The sequence below is a fragment of the Nanorana parkeri genome, unplaced genomic scaffold, assembly GCF_000935625.1.
Source record: "Nanorana parkeri isolate BGI_ZX_2015 unplaced genomic scaffold, ASM93562v1 scaffold13, whole genome shotgun sequence".
In the NCBI taxonomy this organism is placed as follows: domain Eukaryota; kingdom Metazoa; phylum Chordata; class Amphibia; order Anura; family Dicroglossidae; genus Nanorana; species Nanorana parkeri.
Window position 1 is genome coordinate 72,359 of NW_017306281.1, and position 27,518 is coordinate 99,876.

The following is a 27,518-nucleotide window of genomic DNA, read 5'->3' on the forward strand; positions in this document are numbered from 1 at the left end:
GTCCCTTTCACATGAGTTAGTAGTAAAATCAGTTCAAAGTTCTAATTGGTTGCTATACGTACCTGCATTGTCATTGGTTTTTGCACTGCTAAAGTTACCGTGTTTCCCCGAAAGTAAGACCTACCCCGAAAATAAGACCTAGCGCTATCTTCAGGGATTTCTGTAATATAAGACCTACCCCGAAAATAAGACCTAGTTCGGTGGTAGGTCTTATATTACAGAGATCCGCTAGGTCTTACTTTCGTGGTAGCTGCACATAATAGAATTTTACATGTGAAGACCGGCCGCAGCTCCATGCACGCCTCCCGATCCCCCCCACGCACACACACCCACCTGTCTGCCGCTGAAGACTACATTTCCCAGCAGGCACAGCGTAGCCAGTGGGGTCGAAGTGGACGGCATCAGAGCGGGGAGCGGACTGCTGCAGCCAGGTAAATATAAAACATCCCCTGAAAATAAGACCTAGTGTCTTTTTTCGTTGAAAAAAAATATATAAGACAGTGTCTTATTTTCGGGGAAACACGGTAGCTAGGGCTTTGGCAGATGGTTGTCAGACAGTATTCTATCTTGGAGACTAAGAAAAACCAAAAGCAACTATTAGACTAGAAAAATCCACAGGGACTTGTACATTGAGGAAAAGAGAGGGAGAAAATCATTATCCAGGAACCCCATACATTCTGATGTTTTTTGTGCATCTTCTATATAGGATATATAGATAACTTTCGAAAGGTAATACATTAGCAATTACAGTAGCCCTTTACCAGATTTGATAATGGTACTACAAAAGAGAATTAAAGGCCTGTCTGAGCAGTCTTTGTTGACTCAGAGAAGGATAGCTCTTTCATCAATCAAATACCACACTCTTCTGGTTGACCTGTGAAACAACATGGACACGTGCGTCTCTGTGGAGTTAACTAGCAAATATTGATAGAATATAGAGCAGCTAAAATTAGAAAAGGTATTGAAGTTCACAAGGGATTTAAATAATTATAAAATGACTCCAGATTTAGCCAACCAAGGGAAACTTGCCTGATCTTCAGTCGTTGCTCTAAATTGCAGTCCCTTAGCCAATTACAGTATTATTCTGTTTGATAAAAACAGGCCTGCCAGACCAGATTTCAGAGGTTATGAAGGTGCAAATAACATGTAGTAGGACATTCTTCAGATAACCGTGGAGATATCTTTGTTTGGTAGCAAGGACTGTAGCACTGTGGTCCCCAGCCAAATCTAACAGCAACTATAAATATGCTATATTTCTTTTCTGAACAAGTTCCACAAACTTAATGAGAGTATAAATGCACTAGAATGTATAATCAGAATCCTTATATCTCTCCATTGATATATGCATTGTAAACAGTACATGTATTGCATCTGGTATTCAGAATGCTTATAATGGTTTGTATGTATAGGTTCGAGGGTTTACGTAAAATAGACCATCATGTTAAAAATATATATACTAATTCAAATGACTATTAATTTATATATGTGTAAAATACTTTAATCAGTATATCTCAGTTCTGGAGTATACTGCTCTAACCTTCCATTTACACCCACACTTAACCACCATGGTGCAAAGCCACAATCCTCCTTCCAAGGAAGCCCTCCAATGTAATCAGTGTATGCCCCGCTTGCTTCATAATGATGAATCTACACTTCCAACAACCCTAAGTAGGCTAAAAAATATAATTAGATTATTGAGTATTTAGACAACCCAGCTATACAATTATGGGCAAGTTATGTTTTAAATCTTGGACTTCTCTGATATTGGACAAGGCGTGCAGAAATATAAATGAACAGAGTTAGAAAAGACGTGAATGTTTAGTACACATTTGCACACCCCTGTAACTGAGCCTATGAACTCTGCATACTACTGTCTTTAACACTCCTGGACATCATGTGTACATACTGTACACCCACTGGGCACGTATCACAGAATCCTATGTAACTAATAGGTGGTAATAAATCATAGGAATGCCAAGGTAGATGACCACTGGTGGTTTGTTGAGACCACATTGTTAGGTACATCTATGTGGTACCAGGTGTTGCCTTCAAGACAGCATTGATCTATTAAGGTGTTGCAAACATTTCTTTCTATGCATTTGCTGACTACACATTCATGTTGCGAAGCTCCTGTTCCACCAAATTCTAACCCTACTCACTGCATATGCAAGTAGAAATTTAGATTTGTTAAAAGGCAAATGTTTTTCCCAATCTTAATTACCCTAGTTTTAATGATACACCTTGTTTCATATTGCCTCTGTTCTAGCTTGTTTTTTTATGACTAGAAGGGTGCATTTCTTAATTTTATTTAGCTGAATTAGCACTACAACTACTGTGCTTTAATGCCCAGTTAATCAGCAGCAAATACTACATTTTCCTCCTGCTGCCCCATACAGATACCAGGAGCAAGGAAAGGCAGCTCCTGTCACATGAGAGAAAGGATAGCAAATTACCTGCTCCTCTATACGCAGAAATACTACATATTTCTTTTGCTTCCAGGGGCTACCAACAACTATTTCTGTAAAAAAGCTCTCTATGGGCCCCCCATATTTATAAAAGGCATACGCAAATGAAAGCTCAATTAGACTATTTCTCCTCTGCAGAATGCCAGTTATGTGTGTTTATGTGGTGGGTTATAAACAGACACTGTATGGCTACAGTGAACTTCCAAGATTCTTTAAGCGCAGCTCCAGTATAGTAATGTAACACACCCCTATCTCCTGACAATGCAAACATTTTTTGTTGACAGTGATTGGGTTTTACTAGTAGCTGCAGGACTGGTAGATGTGGCAATATTGCTGCACTGTTCCTGAATTATGAGCGGAGTTCACTCTCATGTAGGCAGTGCCTGCTTGCACTATAGTGGGATGAAAATATATTGCAGGGGGCTTTGCCATCAGCATTTCCACTGCCGATTGTCATTCAGCACCTAGCCACACCTAGGGGTGTATTTATAAAACAGCTGTTCGCTACGAACATCCCAGTTTTAGATTTGCACCAAATTATGGCTGCTAGATGTAGCTGACCAGCATAGAGTGTTCTATGTTCCTTGGCTCCATCTAGTGGCCCCAATGCAATCTGAATCTAAAACTGAAACATTCGCAGAGTGAGCAGCTCTGCAAAAGTTGTATAAATACACCCCCCCAGTATTGTCCACTGCTGTCGGGATTAACAGCACTGCCCTGTTGCTAAAAAAAAACCTCTCAAAGTGAGCTGCAGTGTATGGGAAGAAATACGCTAATGAAGGAGCATTTGGCTCAGTCATGGAAGGTAAAATGATTTTTTGTTTACTTAATGAGGCTTGTGTATCACATAGTAACTGAATTTGGTACTTGTTTAGACTGTCATACAGAAGTGGAAAGGAAAAGTCCACCTTTTAGAAAAACAAATATAAATGCACACTTTATTTTTTTTCCATTTCATTTTTTTCCATTGGAACCAGTAAAGCATTGCAACCACGATCAATGGATCACAGGTGCAATGCTCTAGCCCCTGCAGATTCTCTCTCGTTCCTTTAGTAACATGGACGGGAGGAAAAATAAATATATTACAAGTGGGTGACATCACAGTTTAACTTCCCTCCTAAAATCATGGTAATTGTACCTATCTGAGGGGTGACTATCGGAAGACAAATGAGTGCATACATTTTGCTTCCTTAGCACTCCTCCCACAGCCAGCCAAGGTCAGCCCAATGCTCTTCACCCCTAGAAGTAGGGATGCACCGATACCGGTATTTTGGTACCGAGTACCTATCATTTTTTTCCGGTACTCGCCGATACCAATTACCGAGTAACGGAAGTCCCATTCAGGAAGCCAGGTGGCGTGTAATGACTCGCCACCTGGCTTTCCGATTAGCCAAGAAGCCGGGCAGCGTGTAAAGACTGGCCACCCGGCTTCCCGATTAACAAGAAACTCTGTCCCCTCTTACCTTGGTATGTCCAGCCTGTCACCCCCGGGGCCTCTCCAGCCAGAACGCGGCCTTCCTCCGGTACCCAGCCGGAGCCGTCTGGCTGGCCAATCAGGAAGCTAGGCGCCGTGTAATGACGCGACGTCCTGCTTTCTGATTGGCCAGCTCCATGCTCCCTCGCCATGTGATGACGAGGGATCATGAAGCCAGCTTCCCGGTCAATCAGAATGCCGGGCGCTGCGTCATTGCACGGCTTGATGATTGGCAAGTGATGAGAGAGCATGGAGCTACTTCCCGGCCAATCAGGAAACCGGGCAGCGTGTAATGACGCACTGCCCGGCTTCCTGATACAGGAAGTTTTCTGCTAGGCATTGGAGCATTTGGGCGAGTACTCGGTATCGGCACCGATATCGATACTAGTATCGGTGCATCCCTACCTATAAGCATGTTCAGCGGAAGACTGACAGCATTGTGAAAAGCAATAGAGTCCTGATTGGCTGAGAATATTGCCCTTCCTCTCTTATCTCTGCAATTCAGGGGTTACAGAATATTGATATTAAGAAGGATTCAGGTGCTAGCTGCACGTTAAAATATATATTTTATTTTAATGAACACTTATTTTAACCAGATTAGGTGCCATTTATAAACGTCTGCCTGGATTCTACCTTAACCAGTGTGATTTCATTGTGAAAGCGTATCTAAATGAAAAAAAATGTTTTAATATGTTGTAGCTTACCAATCCTTAAATGTAATGGTGGCATTAGTTTTCTCTGTTTAAGGTTTTTTTCCCATTATTTTTCCCCTGGTGATCTGGCCTGTTATTTTTCAATTTCCTGTAAACAGACCAAGCTGTCCAGCAAAAGTGACAGATAGACAGTTGAGACAAACCTTTTAACGCTAACAGAAGTGCTTACAATGGTCAGCTTTTATTCATTTATGTAAAACCTTTATCCCCCCCCCCCCCAAAAAAAAAATAAACCTCCATCTTAAAAAGTGTTAGTTGGAGTTCAGATTTCATTTGTTAGTCAAGTCCTTCTACATTTTCTAGTACAGGCAGTCCCCGAGTTACAATCATCCGACTTACATACGACCCCTACTTACAAACGGAGGCTATTACTGTACAGCAGGGGTTCCCAGGTTGCAGCCAAAGTGCACCACGCAGCATTTAAGTAGTTGTAATGCTACCGCGCTCGTGCCGACGAGGAGTGCCCACCTTTATGGGTCTGGTTCGTAGTACTGTACGTACATTACAGGAAGTTAGCTCTTGTTAGACGTGCAGACAAGGGGTGCCCGCCTCTTCTTCCGGGTCACTGTGAGGTTTTTACTGCTGTCTGTATCCTCATTAGAATGATTTAATCTCACTTCCTATCCTCGAGACAACAGGAAGTGAGAGGAAGTGAGAGGAAATCTACCCCTAGGAAAGGAAATTCACTCCTGTAAGAGTTCTCATGGGGAAAATGGTGTCCCCACTGAAGCTTTATCACCAATCCTTGTTTCCAATTTTCAAAATCCAATTGTTACAGGGACAGAAATGAAATGTTCTGAACAGGGGCACACACAGCAAAACAAATGTTACAGGGGGCTAACCCTTCCCTATGCTAACCAAAAGGAAAAACATTTTGGGGGGCTGGAGTTACACTTAAAAAATGTACCTGTTCCAACTTACATACAAATTCAACTTAAGAACAACATCAGACACTATCTTGTTCATAACCCGGGGACTGCCTATCTAACACTACCATCCCCACAGGGTGACAATGCTGCTGTCCAAGGATGGCTCCATTGATTCCTCCATAGAGTGGTGCCCACCTTTCACCAAGTGAAAATAAAGGAATAAAAGTCTAAAAGAGAAAATTAATGCAGCCACCACATCTAAGGGATTATAATCTGGAACATTGTCAAAAAAAATTTTTTCCCCAGTTTAGGTACGCTTTAACCTTTAAGAAGTGACCACTGACAATGAACAGGAAAAACAGAGAACAAGAGACAGAGAATAGAATCAAAAAAGGGGGGTGACACTTTGCCTTAATTCTAGTACATAAACTATACACATAAAATCAGGACATTGTTTTTAAATGAGGAACAGTTAAAAGTACTAAATATAGCCATTTTCATGGTTTGAGTCTTCATTGGAGGTTTCAAATATTTCTTATGGATGCTTTAGACAGAATAAAATTTACATTTTAAACTATGCAGAACCACAACCACTTCTCATAAATAATCCTTTAAAAAAAAAGATAGATATTCACTATGTAATCATGCGTAGGTAATGTGATATACACAGAAGTACTTTCTTAAACTGGTAATTATACCGTATGTTAACTACAGCAGGTTACAATTAAATTAATTAGTTGGAATCTTAGTTTTGATTTGTATGGTTAATTAGGTTTTTTTCATTAATCTGGATGGTTCATTTTCATTTGCCACTAAGTTGTAGTATCTCGGGTTAACTCTTGGTATACATAGTGAATGCCTAGGATTTACTCCAGTTAACAATAAAAGGCAATCAATAGTGATTTTTATATACATTTTCTTTTTTGATTTGCACTTTTAAACCATAACGTGTGAACATTTTAAATTTCATTTGTAGTCAGAAGATGGATATCAATGTAAGCTCTATGCGCCGTGAATTCTATGTTACACCTGATGTGCTAAAAACAGACCTGGATGACTAAATATAACTGATTTGTTATATTTAGTTGCTTCAACAGCTCATTACAAAACAACGTCCGATTTTATCAGTAGACCAGAGTTTTTGTATAAGAATCAAGGCAATTTTTTTATTTCCGTGTTTGTCACTATTTTGCCTTACATTCTCAGTTTTCACTGTATATTTAAATAACTTATATCCCACCTCAAACTAACCACTCAAACATCACATTCTCATACAATTCATCCCCACACAGCTACTTCCTCATGTATCAGGCTCAGTGACTTCCTTACAGATTTTATCTGGAAAAAACCTAGCTCCTCTACCACAGATGAGTCCAAGGCCCTTATTGAAGCTGCTCAAACACTTCGAAGATGACAGGACGATGCACGACCGAAGCCACCAAACATCAGTGTTATGATGTTTGTCAGCCTGTATCAGGCCCTGAAACAGGTCACGAACATTCTTGGAGCTCCTCAAAAGGAGTGACAGAAGTCCAAGTAGTACCAGAGAAACCTTCTAAAGCCTTGTTAGATTTAGAAGCCAACTGCTATCTGATGGATGAAACAGGATAAAAAGAGAGGGACGCTAAACCTCTATTGATATACATGTCAAAATGTACCGCGTGTGTGGCTGTTCCCTTTCGGTCATCACCTGCCTAAGATGCCATGAATTATGGCCACTCAGGAAGGAAGGCATACATATATACCTATGTGTACACTCACACCCACAAAATAAAGAAGGTGTATAGTTTGGTCGAGCCTCGTCAAGGACAGCTTGCTGAATGTACTTAGGCTCTTGATCAAAGACTGTCAATTCCAGGACTTCTGACATTTTCAGAAGCCAAGGGCTCCCAAAGGAGGAGGAGGGAGGAGCTGCCAGTGTCACGATTGCTGGAGGCTATGGACAGTGAGGAAGACGGAAGAGACGGAGGGGCGGGCCAAGGGACGGAGCAAGTGTCTCATGGAAGAGACGGCTACGTGTGGCAAGTACTACTGACGGATGCAGACAGGAGGGGAGAGCCGAATGTGCTGAGAGGGAGGAGGAGGGAGGAGCTCCCAGTGTCACGATTGCTGGAGGCTATGGACAGTGAAGAAGACGGAGGAGACGGAGGGGCGGGCCATGGGGGCGGAGCAATTGTCTCATGGAAGAGACGGCGCGACCTACGCTACGTGCGGCAAGTACTACTGACGGATGCAGACAGAAGGGGAGAGCCGAATGTGTTAGATGCTTTAGCGTCCGACATATTCGGGTAAACGGAGCGGGGGACAGGGAGTCAACCCGCGATCTACCAGCGATAGCTTTGCGATCGACTGGTAGATCGCGATCGACCTTATGGGCACCCCTGAGTTAACCCCTAAGTTTAATAAAAAATTTATTTGATCATTCCCAGATTTTTTAGTTGTTTGCGCCATTGAGTGCACTCACAAATCTCAAGAGTTAAACATAGGAATTTGTCAAGTGGGCAAATAAATATAACAGGGTGTTTACACCTTCATTACATGCACTCTCAGCACCCTGTCTTTCCCAACTGAGAAAAAAACAGCGCAGCAGCTTTGTAGACATTACTGGGCCTGACCTGTACTGCTAAGTGTCATGAAGAAAGACGAAGCAACTGTGAGGTAAAACAAATATATGGCTGGCCTATGATCCTAAGGTCCGACACTCCTCCGATACTATAGGCAGAATAGAGAAGCTGATGTATGGAAAAAAACGAAAGCAGGTCGTCACTTCGAAATACTGAACCTGTTGGGGGTAAAAAAACCCGACCATGTCGTTGCACCCAATAGACTTATCTCTAAACGATGCCTAGATTACATGGGTGCAGGCAAAACCATAAACCCTGAAGTATGTAGCATGTCTCTGCAGTGATCTTGTTTATTGTGGCTTGTCCATATCTGCTGCATTCGGGTGTGTGTCCAGAACAATAGTCTCAAGTCACACCTCTGTGTTCGATTCCAGTGCTTCACAAAAATAATCTGGCATGCAAACACACTGCTTTCATTTTCGACCGTATAACATTTCTCTAAAGCAGGTGCCTAGGCATGCAAAATGCCTGCTCAATGCAAAGAGCAGTCAGTATTCTTAAGCCATTCACACGCAGGGCGAATACAACCTTGACATCCTCCCTGATATAAGGCAAATTCTCCTGTGTGAAATCGAACAGAATGGAAAAACATGAAGTCGACCACCTGAAGCCATGCTTGGGGTGGATACAGCTGGTGATATTCATGAAATAGCCTGGAAAAAAGCTATGCCCAATTGAAGACCTCTAACAGAACATATGCTATAAACAGCCCAATAGATGTTTAAACGGTATGCGTCCGGTAAAAGGATGCACTAACAACGTCCTGTCCAGGGGAACCCCCATATGGTGAGCTTTAGCCAAACAGGGTTACATAGTAGGTGCCCGTATACATAAGGTAGGCTGCATACAGCTACATTCATACTTGCCATTTGCACTCCATGCCTCCATGTGCAGAGAAAAAATCTGGCCAGCAAGGTGGCCAAAAATATGCTCCTTTCTGCGTTAAGGACTTATGCACGCATGCCTCTACGTGCATATGTGTCCAGACGCATCTAATATTCTGCCATCAACTGTGACTTACATGCATTTACACATGTTGCGTTGACATGTGTTCACATGTGTCTGGAACAAACAAAAATCAACATCAAAACCTGAATGCAACTAACCTCTGTCTTTCACAAACACATGTGTAGACAACTCCATAGTAAGTCTTAGTTGTAGGTATACACATTTTTTATATATATATATATAAAAAAAGTGTGTGTGTGTAAATAACGCATGTAATTGCCTTTATCCACCTCAACTTCTGCAGAGGTACCACACGCCTCTGCTATATTAAAGATGATAGGCAAGGATTTCTGGTACGGCAGTAAACATTATTAGCGGCCTTCCCCCGTGAGAGACAAGCCAGCATTTTAGCTGTTACAATGCTCTTTCATCGTACACACACACACACACACACACACACACACACACACACACACAATACAAACGTACACACACACAATATAAACGTACACACAATAGCGCAGTCCAACTGGCAGGAACACTGAAGCTTATCAGGGGTTATACCCCCCTCCTGTAGTCAGAAGGGTCGTTCCCCTGAGGAGCAGACTCACCGAGGTGAGATTGAAACCCATTGTGAAACCTTACCTGAGCAGTCTAAGGAGCTATAGAAGAGTCCCTTAACCTTTTTGTAAAGGCAGCACCCAGCTCCTACTATATTATGGCATCTGTATGTAGCCTTTTATCCCCCCCCCCGTGTTCATTATTAGTAGTCTTATTCCGGTGGGATAAAGTTATAGCATATCCGCTTATTTGTTTCATCAGCGTATGCCGAATACCTAGAGTCTTATCAGGTTTTAACCCTAGAGGGAAAAATGAGGCTCCAGAGATAAGGAAAACCAAATATATATAACAGTGCTGCCCAAGTGGTAGGAACCCCAAGATTTTCTGGAGGTGTCCACCAGTGCTGTTAGAATGGTCAACCACCTGTGCAGCAGATCCACCCAGGTGAATTGAAATTCACTAGACAAAACTCACCTGAGTAGTGAGATAAAATTTGGTGAAGCCAAATAACTGCATAAAAAATTCCCTATTACTTCTGCAAAGGTAGCGCAGGCTTCAGCTATAGTATAGATGCTGTGCAAGGATCTCTATGCGTTGGTTCTCATCACAGCAACAGTGGCTATGGTATATCCAATTATTTGACTATTCGACGTATGCCGAATACATAGAGCCTTATCTGGTTTAACCCTAGTGTGGAAATCAATGCTTTCGTTATACAAGGGCAAAAGATAACGGTGCAAATGTCAGGAATCGCCCAGCTTGTCTGGAGATTATCACCAGTGCAAATCATCACCAGAGATTATCACCAGGAGCAGCCCCACACAGGTGAAAACAAAAAAATGAAAAAAATCTCATCCTATGCCGAATACATAGAGCCCTATCCAGATAAACCCTGATGGGAAAGCAAGGCTCTTGCAATGTAAGGAAAAAAATATAACAGTGCAGCCCAAATGCCAGGAATGACTCCAGAACGTCTTGAGATTTTCACCAGCGCAGACAGCAAGGTCAGTCATCTGTGGAGCAGCCCCAACCAGGTGAAATTGAAAAATTAGGAAACCTCAACCTATACCCAATACGTAGAGTCTTATCAGGATTAACCCTAGTGGGAAAACAAGGCTCTTGCAACATAAGGGCAAAAATATAACCGTGCAGCCTAATTGGCAGTAATTGCTCCAGATTTACTAGAGTTTTCCACCTGTGCAGACAGCAAGGTCATTAACCTGTGCAGCACCCGCCCCCAGGTAAAATGGCCTATCTGCAAAGCTTGTAAATTGCACCTTTGTCTGCCTCTCCAGGTAAAACAGGGTTATTCAGTCGCCACCCAATACCTCAACATATTCAAGTGAAAAAAAGGGAATAGGAATAAAAATAAACCATTCCGTGTCTTAGCCTAACAGAAAACATGTCTTAGGGTACTGTATACATGCCGTCTGTGTCACCAGTACGTTGTCTGCAGCCATAAGAACATGGCTGAGCATCACAAAGCACACCGCATTACCTCCACCAGAGTTTGGCCCTGCAGTCTCAGGATTTCTATGACACTGACGCTGCGAGGAATACTTTCCAGTACAAGGTATACATCAGAGGGGAGAGTGCAGCAAAGGTCCAAAGAAAAAGGTGGAACAGCCGGGCTGTCCTAAATAAGATACTGCCAGGATCCATCCCCAGTCCCTGGGGAGCCAGATCCTGTTTGTGTGAGAGAGATATGACCATAGACACTCCCTCCCATGCATGCCCCTCCTTGGAGATACACAGATCTGGCAGAAAAGCTTGGCCGGAAATAAAAGCAATTTGTCAATGCAGGAAGCACAACTTAGGGTGTGTTGCCTTCTGCTGGCAGGGGTGTATCCTCTGAGGCCTATACTTATGCCAAAAAAGTGAAGGGCTCAGAGCCTGCCACTCGAGACCAAGCTGCACCCACCTGGAGAGAGACCCATTGAGAGGTGCATAAATTAAGCCAAGTACCCTTTGCCCCACCGAAGCTGGCCCCCAGAGCAAGAAGGGTACAGGTAGGGGGGGGACTTGTCAACTGTAGACCCGCCTACCTTGGAGCTGGCACCTTGAACCCCCAAAAGGGGAGAAGCAGCCTGTGATGAAGAGTCCGACGGTGTGCACACCCTTGCCGCTTGGACTCATGCTGCTGCCCCACTCCTGGCATCCCTGCTTGCCGATGTGGATTGCCGACAAGGCACAGCATTTGTGTCCTGCTGTGACCCAGCTCTGCTGCCGGCCAGAGAGCCCAACGGGTCATCCGTCAATTCCTCAAGCAGGACACTCCGGGGGACTCCATCTGGAGTCACTACGCCAGCAAGGATAGTTGCCATCTCCTTCAATTATGGAGGGAAACATCTGGGCAAACCGTTTTGTAAGGACTCTGGGGGAACCAGTCCTGGGTAAATGTCCTGTGCAGGAGGCCCTCCAGGTCCACTGTCCTGTCAGTGAGAGCTGCATGCCTCAGGAGGCCCCTGCTATCTAGCATGATAGGCCTGGAGTAAAGTAACAAAAACGTAACGATGCTCCTGTTCGGCCGGAGGAACCACAAAATACTGGAGGTGGTTAGAAGGGACCGCCCTTTTTATTCTAATTGTGGATGATGTGTTTCCTGTTTCAGGTGGGAGGATCCCATCTCTCAGATGCTGCCCTGGAAGATGACTGGAGAAAAATCAGTTTATAAACATGTAAACTTAAAAAATAAATACAAATTATTGGTTTATCTTTAAAGTGACATTAAAGGATAATTTTCCCCTCCCCCAATGTTAATGTCAGCACTTACCTTAAATCATGTATCTTAATCCGATCTTCCTCTTCTTTCCTGATGTTTTCATCTGTCCCTCCAGTGGTGCGGTGGCTCTCCGATCCAGCACTGACTCCTCTCTGCTTGCTGGCACTTCTGATCCCACGGCGTCTTTTCCATATATTTTGTGTTGAGATAAGAGCTTTACCACTATTCCAAGGGGCATACAGTCTCTCTCTCTCTCTCTCACGCACACTATTTCATCTATGCCCATAGCCCTTAGCTTGTATAACAAGCGTTTTATGAGGCACCGTATCAAATGCCTTGGAAAAGTCCAGATATACTACGTCCATCGGCCCCCCCCATCCAGATCTCTACTTACCTCTTCGTAAAAGGTTAGCAGGTTGGTCTGGCAAGAACGATCCTTCCTAAATCCATGCTGATTATCAGTTATTATGCCATGATCCCGGACGAATTTCACTAAGTAATCCTTAGTAATTCCTTCTAACCGGTTTACATACTGTGCATGTCAGACTAACCGGTCTATAGTTCCCCGGTTGGCATTTTGACCCTTTTTTTTAGTGGAAGCTACTTGATAAATAATTGGTGATATTTTATTATGATATAGGGAAATATAGAAATATATTGTACAATTTGATTGAATAGGGTATTGATGGGTACTGTGCCCCTCCTTTCTTCATTTTTCTATGTATTTAGAATCTAGCCTGACCTAAAAGATAAAGTGATGAAGCACAGCACAAAATGTATCAAGAAGCAGCAGTGCTGCATGGGAGGATCCTGCAGCATTACGGCATGCAGTGGATTATGTGCAACTTAGATTAAGGTAAACTGAGTGTACCCGCTTGTTTAGCATATTTGCAATGCTTTCTGGATAAATTTATCCTGACTGTTTCCTGACTGATGTCACTTGTTGCCTAGCATTAGAGATTTATGGAAATCCTGAATGTTCTTATTTATTTTCTAACCCTGAAGCAACAATGTCCACACTAACCCATATGAGTATGTAATGATACAAAAAGATTCCCCCCTTCGCAACCAGGAACTGAAATTTTACCCAGTCTCAGAGGACCATATTTCCTCCATCTTCTACTGTAGTTTGCTATAGCAGAGCCAAGTGTCAAGAAAAAGACAGCATCCCAATTGCCAAACCAAAACAACCTGATTTCTTGCTCCATTTGATTCTGGTACAGTTATTATACATCAAAAAATGCTCGGTCCCTATCCATAGGAGGTGTTCTAGCATGGATGACGTGTCAAACAACACTTCAATTATAACAATAGGTTCTTGGCTGAAACACTGACTCTTCACCAATGAAAATATCTGAAATGGATGGCAACATTTTATAAATGCACAGAAGTTGATCAACATTCTAACATGGTATTTCTTTAAAAAATGTGTACAGATAATTTTTTTTGTGCTTTTACCAATCTAACATTACACTGAGCAATTCTTAAAGGGTTATTAAACCCTCAGCGTTTTTTGCATAAATCTACTGCTAGGGAGCAGTAGATATATGCAAAAACATTAAAAAAAAGACAAAAAAACGTTTAAGCAGGTTAAAACTTACCTTTGTCTTTGTCGCGCGCTCCTGTCCAAACATCTGAAGAATCTCGGGGGGCCACAAAGGATCTTGGGGCGGACGCATGCGCAGTTCAGATCTTCGGCCAGGAGACGAGGAGAGATACAAGGTAAGTCTATGGAGCAGCGTGCACTCGCACAGAGTCCGTGGGACAGGAAGTGCCAGCTAACACGGGGGAGTCAGCGCTGGATCAGAGACCAGCACCATCGCTGGAGGGACATCTGAAAACTACACTAAAGAAGTAGATGACTGGATCAAGAGGCATCATTTAAGGTAAGTCCTTACACTAACATTGGGGGGGGGGGGGGAGACATTTTATCCTTTAATGTCACTTTAATGATCAGTATAGGGGAATGATTATGTACAGTATGTGTGTGTGCCTCTCTTTCTTGTCTATGCCTGATTCAAGTATAAACTGTAGCAGTGGCGCACAAAATACTTGCACATTATGGCAATTGTATCTGTGAGTTTGATCTCCTTTGCTGTTCCACAGTTGCTAGTGGTATCTTCAGGGAAGCTTCTTCCACTGTTGACATCTTCGTTTCCTCCTGGAGCCATAGGGTGGCCAGAGATGATGCAACTCCCATGCATGTGTGATGGAGTTTCACCATCCCAACTCTAGGCTTCCCTCTGACATCTGAGAGATGCAAGAGGTGTACACCATACTTTCCAAATGCTGCAAAAATAGTGAGGAATAAAAAAAATGCTAACAAAAAGGTAAAGGCATTTTTTTGGCAGAAGAAAGTCTCTTCTACTAAACAACCTGTGCATGTTAGCAATTCTAGGGTACAGATCCACTTTAATACAGGAAAGGTAAAGCACTGGAATTCCTAGCAACAAAAACAGAGCAACACCAGTTCATATACTGTATGCGTCCCTTCTTGAGGGTACCATATGAAACCGAACCATTGAATTAAACAGATACAACAAATCAACGGCAGGGGTATGGGGGAAAACTTTGTGTTACGCGAGGTCACAGCACTTGGTAAATTGTTTCATAAAAAATATAGGAGGACTTATAAAGCAGACAGAGAAAAGGAAAACAAGTAAAGATGGACTGCATGCAAGAAGCTAAAAGAATTAAATGAAGAACATTCAAATGAATAATTGTGCAGTTTTGACAACTAGATCTGCAGTACAAATGAACTGTGTATTAAACAGGTCTCCCTTGCAGAGTACTCAGTCTTTGATGATTATTGGTACCTACATGTCTGCTGCATTTCCCGGAGGTTTATATTTAAGGATACCAAGAATGTTTAACATTCTCTTTGCTGTTTGATCAGGCGTTTCCTCACGAATGTCGACAGAATGCTACAAAGACAAAAATGACCACAAATATTAATATTATGACATATATCACACTATTAATGTTGCACAGAGTGAAGAGTGAAACAATTCATTCTTGTGGATTGCATTAAATTCTTCCTAGAAGTGTCATGATCCTGTAAGTGTATTCATCATTCTAAACTCTTACGTATTGCTTTAACTTAAACAATCCGGACAAGGTATGACATGAGTTTATTATGGTTGAGGCCCAATCTTTCTTCCTGTTTGGGAGTATCTGCCTTTCTAGGACCTTGACTATTCTATACGTCTGTTCTGGAAAGGAAATAGTGCAATTTTTAATTTCCCTAAAAACATAGCACAATACAGTTGTGAAAAACTAGCCTAGGCCTATATGTATGGTTAAGACACCCCTACAGCACCTCAATAATTTAGAGGGTTATTCACAAAGGAGCTGAAGGATTAAGCCGAAGCCGAAGGGCTGCTGTGCGGGCTATTCACAATAGCCCATACAGCAACCGATGTCAGGCAAACGGCGCATATGATGTCACCGATAGCTCCGCACAATTGTTTATATTTTGCCGGCATGTGTCAGAATGTCTTTTTGTGGCAGGAGTGTGTCGCGTGCTGACGGGTCGGCAGGCGTCAGGTTTTTTTTTTTATTAGCACGCGTTGTCATCGTTGTGGACAACGATGGATGTCATGATTGACCCTGGATTACATGGTTGGATTAATTTTTGAGAATTTCTTTTTTTTTAAATAATAATGGAATTGTCAAAAATGTTTGGTGTTTTCTTTTAATTAAAGGAATTTTTACAAAAGTCTGGTCTGTTTATATACATTTTTACTTTAACCCTTTAGTGAATAAGTAGGGGTACAAGTACTTACTAAGTCTGGTTGGGAATTTTAGGGGGACCCCACATTTTCCCCTCCCCATTTTTGGGGGTGGGGTTCCTCTTTAAAATTCCTACCAGACCTAAAGGGCCTGGTATGACTTCTGGGGGAGGGAGCCTGCTTTTTTTTTTAACTTGGGGTCCCTCCTAACTTTCCTACCAGACCTGAAGGGTCTGGTATGAATCGGGAGGGGGACCCCACGCATTCGCCTATTCACTCACTGCCGTTTGGCCCCTATGAGAATGAAACTGAAAAATCCTGCTTAGTTCTCACTGACTGGGGAGATGTTGGGAGTATTGTTTCATATAAGTAATCCTATCTGTACTGTGCTGGCAGATGTCATTATCACTTGTAAACTAGATGAGCAGGACTGTCTATCCTAACAAAGGGTTATAGAGCGGAAGACATTGTATGTTAATGAGGGGGAGCTCAGCCTGTCCTAAGTCTTAATATAAACTGCTTCAGGATCACCGAACGTAAAAAAGTCCGGCTTCTGAAGTGTTTATACCAGCGATTATTGGTATCATTTTAAACAGTCGGTGATCAGCCTTTCGTTGTTTTATGCTATAAAAGCTATTGTTCTTAAAAGGATGGGCCCAGCCGCTCCTACTTTAGTATTTTGGAAATCACTGGTGAATTCTGCCTTGCCCTTATACAAAGCTACGTATGAATCTAGAGGTTGTGCTGATAAATTCTACAATTTATCAGCACAACCTCCAGACAGCAACTCAACTGCCAACATTACATAGTTACATAGTTAGTTAGGTTGAAAAAAGACACATTTCCATTGAGTTCAACCTATAGAGATCCGGAAAAGAAAAAAGGTAAGAAATATATTTCTTTTTAAAATGATTTTTAGATATGATGTGTGAATAGGAACACAAACATATAATAGGGTTTTCTCAAATTTGGCTGCAAAGGTAGAAATACACTTTAAGCCAAGTAGAGGCCTCTAAAACAGCTGCATTTGGAGGATCTCAAGTCACATGGAAAAGATTTTGACATGGGTGAAAAGTATGTGCAAGCCTTACTGTACCTGTTAATAGGCTCTGCTATTACCCTGTTAAGTTACACTTATCTACAGCTTTGCTTTAAAGATTATGTACAGATAGATAGATATAGATATAGATATATATATAATATATATATCTATATCTATCTGAATTAAAGTCTCGCTTAAAAAAACATTGCAAGGAGCAAGATTTTTTTTTTGACATGCAAAGTCTCTTTTGCCAAAAAGACCCCCAAAACTTTGCACAATGCTCCTTGCAAAACTTCTTTTGCATGCTAAAAGCATGGCAAAAGTAGAGCCAGGTGCTGGGGATGATGTAACTTCTATATGCGTGCGCAGGAGTTACAACGTCAGTGGCTATTCAATGGCCATAAACCTGAAAGTAGTGGCAGGGAAGATGGCAGTGGCAGCAAAAGAAGCAGACCTATTACAGGTGAAGCTCTGACCTTTTACAGGTGAAGGAGGGCCCATTGAGAAGCAACTGTAAGTAAGTGTGCCATAATGGGCAAGTATGCTGTTTACATTAGGGCAAAGAGGCCACACATCACGATGCAGATTTAGTTCTGCTTTGAGGTCACTGTAGTGGAGTGTAGGGCTTGTGTCACAGGGCTGAAGATATTATATGGACAAAAGTTTGTGGATACCTGATGCACCACCTCTACCCTAGCAGCTAGAACAGCATCCACTCTTCTGGAATGGCTTTCTGGAGGATTTTGGAGTGTGTCTGTAGGTTAGTTTAATCGAAGTTAGTTAGCTACAATGTATAAGGCACACTTGTGGTAGCTTATCAGGATGGTAATGGAGAATAACCCTGGGGGATGGTAGCACATCTCTCCACTCATCATTATCTATCGCATCAACATCTTTTTCCCAGGATATTTTTATGTTTTCATAGGAGGTGCGTCGGAAGCCCTATAGGTGCTGTACAGAGAGGATATGTTTCTGAGAAAGAAACAGTAAGCATTCCAGTTACAACACTCTCTGTAATATTGGAAGTTGGGGTTATTGTGTCTGGAAAACATGTCTCAACAGTAGCTAGGGAAACAAATTAGTTATTGGGGAGAGCAAGGTCCTCTTTCATGGTTTGAAAGGATTTTCAGGAAGCCATTAAACACAGGCCGGTGACCTCTTTCTAACTGCACATGTGAAAAGCTGGGAAGTTATACAATTCTTGTAGCCCATGGTTTGCCCATAAATTAGTATCTGGTGACCATCTGGTGAATTTAATAAACAAATACTGCAAATCCCACGTTCTTAAGTGTTCAGACCCTTTGCAACAACACTTGAAATTTAGCTCAGGTGCCTCCCATTTCTCTTGATCATTGCTGAGATGTCTCTACACCTTGATTGGAATCCACCTGTGGTAAATTAAAATGATTAAACATGATTTGGAAAGGCATACACCTCTCTATAGAAGGCCTCACAGCTGACAATGCATACTGTATCAGAGCCAAAAGCCACGGAGTCAAAGGAACGTCCTACAGAGCTCAGAGACAGGATTATTGCACGGCACAGAACTGGGGAAGGCTACAAAAAAATTCTGCTGCACTGAAGGCTCCCAAGAGCACAGTGGCCTCCATAATTCTTGAATGGAACAAATTTGGCACAACCAGGACTTTCCAAGAGCTGGTTGCCCAGCCAAACTGCAGCAATTGGGGGAGAACGGCCTTAGTAAGAAAGGTGACCAAGAACCCGATGGTCACTCTGACTGAGCTCCAGAAATCCTGTTTGAAGAAGGGACAAAGTTTCAAAAGGACAGTCATCACTGCAGCCCTCCACCGATCTGACAGCCCTCCACCGATCTAAATGTCAGTCAAAGTACCGCAGCGCTGAATACTGAAAAATGGCCTGGATGGGAAGGGGGTTTAACACCGCGGATGTCAACTGGTTAATAACCACACGCAGGAAGTATGTAGGCGTGTGGTAAGGCATAGCGGTTTGAGAAAGTAATTTTGAGCATTTTTACTTAATGCGACTCAAGAAAAAAAACTAAGAAAAAATAATAAATATAAATGTAACCATTAATAAATATTAACCACTTGCAGTCCGCCCGTTGTAAAAAAACGGACGGACGGCACTGCAGCATTGGCGGGTTGCCGTCTCCCTAGCGGGCACGCACGGGCAGAAAAGACTCGACCAATGCAAACAACCGTTACCAGGTGTTACACATATAGACGATCGGCGGCTCCATAGCCCGCCGATCGCCTATATGTGCTCGTTTAACACCCCCCGCGCCAGCACGCAAAAATTACAATTGCGCTACACATGTTACATATAATTGCATGCAAATAGTGGTACCAGCGCAAGTCCCCGTATTTACCAGTAATAGAGAGTGGGAGGTGGGGTGGTGGATGAAGTAGAACGGGGCGTACTGCCCAAGGTATTTTGTGGAAGGTTTTTAGGGAGTATGCCATACAAAGTCCTTATCTGGTGAATAACTTAATGAAATTATGCATTCATTAAACATTTGAGGACTTTGAGGATCTTTGATATCTGTCTGCACATACACACTAAAAATTCCGATCCTCACATACACAAGATATTACAAATTTGCCAAAAATGTGCAGTGAATACAGGGCCACATAAAACAACTGACTATATTGTATGATATTTTCCTAGATTTAATTGGCTTTGTTAAACTACACTTATTTTACAAGACATGGCATCTATTCGTAGTATTACATTAACCATAAAAACACACATTACCTTTGGGTCAATTTCTGCAAGAACATCATTCAGAACTTGTAAAAGCTGCATGGGCTCCAGCGAATCAAACGTTATGAGGTTAAAGTTCTTCTTAAAAGGCTCCTTACTGAGCTTTTCAACAATGAATTTAAGTTGATCGCTCATTTTGGCTGTTATAAAAAACCTTCAAAACACATAAAAGCAGTTGGTTAATTGCAGTTATAAAACAACCGTAAAATACAAAATAAACACCTTTCAGCTGGACTTTTATTGCATACAATGATCTTTGTAGATTGCTCTTATTATCTAAAAATGTTCCTGTATGCTTATTTGTTATGAATAAAAGAATATATATAAAAAAATAACAAATAAAACAAAAACCCAAAAAAGTAAAATACGTTTTAAGGTGAGAAACTTTATAATAGTCTTGAAAGATAGTTCTTTTAGTTTAAAGGGTAAGTGCACTTTACGAAGCGTGTATTTTTCCTTTTTGCCTCCTCCCCCAGCTGTCAGATCCAGGTAAGTGTGCACAGAAATCAGTACCTTCATCAGTTTATTTAAATATGGCTGGTGGAAGCAGCTGCTCTGAAAGAGCTAGGAAACACAGGTCACTGAAGAGGTGAGTATAAGAGATCCTCTCTTGCAGGGCACCATTTTTTCATACCTGACAGGGCCACTTTAAAGCAAACCTGTCATAAGAGAAACATGGTGGCTGCCATCGCTGATCTGTTCAGAAGATACCAGGTGTCTGATGTCATGCTGCTTCCGCTACCAACCTGACACGAACATGCAGATAACATCTGACTTTTCTCACTCCTGATTCAGCTTGCTTGTTGCAGATCAGTCATTGTGCCAGTAGACCAGCCAGACAGAGATCAGCAACGGCAGCCCTCATATTCTTTAATGACAGTTTTCTCTTTAAGAAGCTGGAAGCTTCTATCTCCATTGCTATTTAGACCTAGTTCCAGAAAAGAATCATTAGTATCACCTATAAAGCTACTATAAAGCATAAAAACGTCAAATGTTACCTGACACAACAGACAATCCTTAAAGAAAAAAAGAAGCGTGAAGCAGTTGCTAAGGAGACGCTAGCCTCCCATAAACGTCACTTCCTGTAATGAGGGGAAGTCTCGGTAACAAGCATCGTTCCACTGAATGCTCGTCACCATAGAACACGGGAGCGCGCAGCAGCACCTCAGCTCTTATACAATGCTGTCCTCTAGTGGCCAAAGTTTAGAACGCTTTGGAAACGTTTACATTTCTTGAAAGACTGCAGAGAAGAAGCCAACAAAAAGTGGCATGGAAGAACGGTGATAAGAAGTCTCATGAGCAACTAGTAGTTGTCCTTCTAGTAGATAGGTGAGAACAATATTTGAGAATGATAAGCCCAAAAAAAAGGTGAGCTGTCATATATATTATACGAAGTAAACATATATGAATTATATTCGGGATAACAACAACAAAATGTAAACACTTGTCAGCTATATATGGCTTCACACAGTGAGTGCATATTTTACCATTATTTTCATAAATGATTTACATTTTATTAATTTCAGTTCCTGTGATGCTATCCACACATGGATTCTGTACCCCACTACTGAAATGGGCTGCATACATCTGGTTTGTTGTACAATGGAACCATATAGTATATGCTTCAGCCATATCAGTACACATCAGATGCTTGGACTTGTAGTAGTTCCTCAGCTGATATATATGTGTGGGGGTGGGGGGTACAGTTCTAGTGGATGTTTATATAATATGGGGTGGGGGGCGAAAAAAAATGTTCTGCCCCGGGCGCCCATAACTCTGGTTACACCAATGCCAGAGTATACCCACAAACAGCTGTGTACAGCTATTGACATCTATGGCAATCTGTATGCAGCACCTGCGGCTCCCTGGAGAGGGGGGATATGTTGGTATTTGTGGTGTACAGGCTCAGCCACCCAGTGCATGAAAAAAGGAGATATCAGGTTTTCTTTTAGAGCGCTTCCACAACGGAAAACCTGATCGGAAGCCCAATGTTAGTCTATGGGCAGATGATCTAAACGGACCAACATGGGTATGGTAATCTCAGTTTTTTCCATCGCAAGATGGAGGAAAAAAGCTGGATGGACACGGATGTCACAACGGTGACATCCGTTCCGATCAGCAGGGGATCCAGCGGGTCCAGTGTAGAAAGTAGGGATGCACCGATACCAAGTAAAGTACTTTTCCAGCTCCAAGACTATACTAGAGAAAAATTCAAAAGTTAGGAGGCAGCTGTCATTTGTAAGGAGCACACGGAGCTCCTGGTATTTGTACATCTCTGTTTTAATGCATTATTTTGTTTTTATAAATATAAATAATAGACATGTGCGATTCGTTTCGTTACGAAACTAAATTCGGACGGAAATTTGGAGATTCGGATGTATCCGAATTCCGAATTACAGCTAAAACTAATGCAAACAAATCCGAATTCCCGATTTCCCGAAATTCATTAGCTGTAGTCAGGTCAAAATTTAGTTTTTGGATGCAATTTCTTTGCAGCAAAATGACATTAGGAAAAAAAAGAAATTACATTTTGTTTTTTTTTAGTTTGCAGAAGATGAAAACAAAAAAGCGTGAGGTTCCCCCCCCCCAATTCATCCCAGACCCAGGAATGTTAGGAGGGACCCCCTCCCAAGTTAAAACACAAAAAAGTGCAGGGGTCTGGTATGAATTGGGGGGGGAAACCTCACGCTTTATTTTTTCATCTTCTGCAAACTAAAAAAAATTGCATTTTTTTCCCTATCTCGTTTTGCAAAAACGAAATTTCGACCGGACTAGCGCTAAAAAACGATATTTAGTCAAAAAATGAAATTTCGACCGGACTACCGCTAACGAATTTCGTCCCAATCCGAATTCCGAAACTAATTTAATTTCGGACCCGAATCCGAAAAAACTAAATAATGCAAAATCCAAAACGAAACGAAACTAAATTTTTTGCTAGTGCACATGTCTAAATAAAGGGATGTGCCCAGGGGCGTAACTAGAAATCCCAAGGCCCCATAGCAAAATTTTGTAAGCCCCCCCCACAACGAAACCCCGCCACCATTTTAATAGAAATGCGCTGATCAGCACGTTTTTGAGCGTTTTTAATTGTGTTTCAGCGCTGAATGTCTTTTTCTGCAGCCTCAGCACTCAGTGAATGGGAGGCACTCAGTACAGAGGATTCCCATTCATTCACAAACTGCTGATAGTAAGATATTTACTATCAAGCAGATTCTCAATGGGGAAAAGCCTCTGTACTTAGTGCTTCTCCGCATTGAGAAATTCATGAATGAACAGGAGGTGATGTGTGTGTGATGTACTATGTGTCCCCAGTTATTTACAAACACTGGAGTGATCAGACGATGCTGCACACGGAGGATGGTAAATATCAATGATACTTACCGATCCTCCGTTGACTATGATGGTAGTTCAGCCACTGGATGCACCAATACCAGTTTTGCGAGTACAAGTACTGATACTTGCCCAAGTACTTACAAGTACGAGTACTGATACATTTTTGTTTATTGTCATGTGACAGTTTTTCTAAAATAATATCGACTAATGATTTCAGGACAGTGGTGGAGCACCAGAGCTAGGTCCCAGCTGCAACCGCTGCAACCCTTGCAGTTCTCGTGAAAATGCCAAGTATCGGCACTGGTATCTGAAAAGTATCGGTGCATCTCTAGTAGAAAGTTTAAATAGCTAGAAGTCTGCTAGAATAGAGATGAAGGAGGACGAGGAACCGGAGAGAGGATTTGGGGGGTTAATGCCGAGTGACAGAATGGAGGAGGAGGGAGGAATGAGAAAACCAAGGGTGGTAGAAGGATTTAAACTTTAATGACGGGATACAAAAATAAATGAAAAATAAGATGAAGTGACCTGTGTAAATATAACAGATCTGAGGGAACCAGGGGCTCTGTGTAACACTGGCGGCATTGTGAATGAACTAGAAGCTCAGATAGCACTCTGGGAAGGGACAGAGAATTTCATAGAGGGCGATGAGCATGGGAACAGAAAAAAATTAGGAGGATGTCATATTAAATGGACGGGGGAATGTATACTAGGAATGACAGGAGCAAAATGTTATACATTTTGAATGGGAATGGGAGCATGGGGAGGTGAGATTTTTTTTGGGCCTATTTTGTGTTATCCTGTTGTAAACTAGAACTAGAAATTTGGACTCTTGAACCTTTTGATGGCGCTCTCTTTGGACTTTCTGCACAGTGCAGGACATGGTTGGGTGAAGCAATGGAGGGGGAGGTTCCCACCTCAGCTATGCCCTCTGCAGCATGGCATCCAAGGCAGGTGCCTCTTCTTCCTTTGTCTCCATTTGGCCCTGCTTGTCACAATGACAGCCTCAGATAGATCTGAAAACTGGCTATCCAGTGCCATTGGTTGCTCGGATGCAGTCGGCTGGCCCATTCTGCGCTGCTGTGAATTAACAGTTAATTCAAAGTGTGTTGGGGTGCCATTTAGATTGAATAGCACTACAATGCACTGAACATAGAGGGGAATTCATCAAAACTGGAGCAGATCAAATCTGGAGCATTTGCCCATGGCAACCAATCAGCTTCTAATTTTCATTTTCAAAGCCTAACTGAACAAAATGAATCGAGAAGCTGATTGGTTACTATTAGCAACTGCTCCAGACTCTTGCCTGCTCCATTTTTGGTACTTTTCCCCATAGAGTTTTGGATTGACCCACTTTGTGGTAGTATGTATTATTCCAATACATAGGTGTATATGGACCCTTTTGTGTTTAAGTCAAAACATTTTTATTTGGTTTTGGATACATTTATAGGCAAGGTTATAACCCCTGTCAGCTTTTTTTTACCATCTGTGTCCAAAATGGGGAGATTTCTACTCCTCTTCCTGTCCAATAGCCACAAAAGGAAGTGAGAGGAAATCCCTCCAAAGAAAGGAAAATACCTGGTGCTCAGCAGGGTCACCAGAACTAATGTCCCCATTGGAATATTTCCCATCTATTCTTGTTCTGGTGACCATGCAAAATGTGGGATTTCTTTTCACTTTCCGTGATAACAGTCACCGAGACAATTAGAGATGGTAAATCTCCCTAATGGGGACACGGATAAAAAAATAAAAAATACATGACAGGGGTTTCTAATCCCTCTCCATTGTATCTAAAACATATCTCTAGATTGTAAAAGATGAACTTTACAGCTATAGGCTCTTCCAATCTATTTCATGTCTTTGAATTATGCCTGTTATCCAGCCTCTGTAGGTTTCTTACTTTACATGGTGCCAAATCAATATTAATCATAAAATAAATGTATGCAAGGTAAATGTTTGCTATGCTATCTTCCAGAATTCCATCATGTTTGTTTGTGTGCATATAGATAGAGCTACATAAAAAACAGACCCATAAAAAAAAATCAACCCATATTTTATTCACAATAAAAAATATAAAATATATTAAATGTTTAAAAAAGGTAAAAATTTACCATTTGAAGAAAAAAGTAAGGTCATTTTGAAATTGATGGCAGCAACAAGTCTCAAAAAAGTTAGGACAGGGCAACAAAAAGCTGGAAAAGTAAGTGGTACTAACAAGGAGGAGCTGGGAGTATATTTTGCAACTAATTAGGTTAACAGGCAACCGGTCAGTAACATGATTGGGTATAAAAAGAGCATCTTAGAGAGTCAGAGTGTTTCAGAAGTAAAGATGGGCAGAGGTTCACCAATCTGTGAAAAGCTGCGTCTAAAAATTGTCTAACAATTTCAGAATAATGTGCCTCAATGTAAAATTGCAATGACTTTAAATACTGTATATCCTCATCTACAGTATATAATATCATCAAAAGAGTTTGAGAATCTGGAGAAATCTCTATGCACAAGGGACAAGGCCAAAACTCAATATTGGATGCCCATGATCTTCGGACCCTCGGACAGCACTGCATTAAAAACAGTCATGATTCTGTGATGGACATCACTGCATGGGTTAAGGAATACTTCCAAAAAGCAGTGTCTGTGAACACAGTTCACCGTGCCATCCAAAAATGCGAGTTAAAGCTGCATCATGAAAAGAAGAATCCATATCTGAACATGATCCAGAAACGCGGACGTCTTCTCTGGGCCAAAGCTCATTTACAATGGTCTGTTGTAAAGTGTAAAACTGTTCTGTAGTCAGACGAATCAAACGTTTACATTCATTTTGGCAACCATGGCCGCCGCTCCTTCAGACTAAAGAGGAGAGGGATCTTCCGGCTTGTTATCAGCACTCAGTTCAACAGTTTGCGTCTCTGATGGTATGGAGGTGCATTAGTGTGTATGGAATGGGCAGCTTGCACATGTGGAAAGGCACCATCAATGCTGAATTATATATCCAGGTTTTAGAGCAGCATATGCTCCCATCCAGAGGACGTCTTTTTTTAGGGGAAGCCGTGCATATTTCAGCAGGACAATGCTGAACTGTCTACTGCATCTATGACAACAACATAGCTTCATAGTAGAAAAGTCCGGGTGCTTTACTGGCCTGCTTGGAGTCCAGACTTTTCACTATTTGGAAATATTTGGCGTATTTTGAAATTTAAAAAAATTACAAAGAAGACCCAGGACTGTTGAGCAGTTAGAATCTTATATCAGGCAAGAATGGGACAACATTCCTCTCCCAAAACTCCAGCAACTGGTCTCTTCAGTTCTCAGACATTTACAGTGTTGTTAAAAGAAGAGGGGATGCTACACAGTGGTAAACATCGCCCTGTGCCAACTTTTTTGAGATGTGTTGCTGCCATCAATTTCAAAATTGCCTTATTTTTTCTTAAAATGGTAAATTTTCTGAGTTTAAGCATTTAATATATTTTCTATTGTGAATAAAATATGGGTTTATGAGATTTACAAATCATTACAGGGAGTCTGGCAGGTTGCCATGTGACAACCCACCCGGCTTCCTGATTCGATGGGAAGCCGCAGCCATGCTCCCTTGCAGCTTCCCAGGCACTGAGGACTGCAGTTGTTATGTAAAAGAATGTAAGTGGCAAGTGCTGTTGCACTCTGTATTACCGAGCCAGTCAGAGAGATTTTTGTGAACTCTCCACCGGCTCAGTGGCTCAGTGACTAAAAGCATGGTGCCCACTGTTTCAGCAGGGCTGTTGCAAGGATTTTGCGTCCACATCCAAAGGTCCATTTGTCCCCCTTTTACAATGTTCCATCTACAAACACCGCCCTCTTATACATGCACATACACATTGCCCCCCACCATATGAACATTAAAACCCCCCCACATAGACATTTCCCTCCTCTCTATACATTGCCCCGCCCCCTTAATACACATATACAAAGACATTGACCCCCCATACACAGACATTGCCTCCCCATATACACACATTGCCCCCCATACACAGACATTGCCTCCCCATACACAGACATTGCTTTCTCCAGCCCAGTGCTCACAGAGTTCACTGCACTTACATGCTTTTCTCTGCTGAAGCCGCTCACACTGCTGGGGGATCCAGATTTTCTGGAACCTCGTCTGTGTCAATTTCCGGGGCCGATCTGCCATCTGCCTATTGTCCAGAGTCCTCCCTACGGTCTCTGGCAGACCCAATTCCTAGCTGTGCATGTTCGAGTCACCCGAGGTGTCACCGTGTACAATGTGTGGATCGCTGTGCGCAGGGCCAGTGTAGCTGCC

At 42.1% G+C, this 27,518-nt stretch overlaps 1 protein-coding gene across 1 annotated transcript in view; it reads right to left on the reverse strand.

Moving 5' to 3' along the window:
• Positions 1 to 20,932, reverse strand: part of IFT81 (intraflagellar transport 81) — an 88,234-nt gene extending 67,302 nt beyond the window's left edge. Inside the window, exons 1-3 of the mRNA XM_018556719.1 lie at positions 20,893 to 20,932; positions 19,886 to 20,034; positions 15,197 to 15,300 (exon numbers count right to left, since the gene is read on the reverse strand). Of these exons, the coding sequence (XP_018412221.1) occupies positions 15,197 to 15,300; positions 19,886 to 20,029 (248 nt within the window). The 5' untranslated portion in view covers positions 20,030 to 20,034; positions 20,893 to 20,932. The remainder of the gene's footprint in view (positions 1 to 15,196; positions 15,301 to 19,885; positions 20,035 to 20,892) is intronic.
• Between the last annotated feature and the right edge of the window lie 6,586 nt (positions 20,933 to 27,518).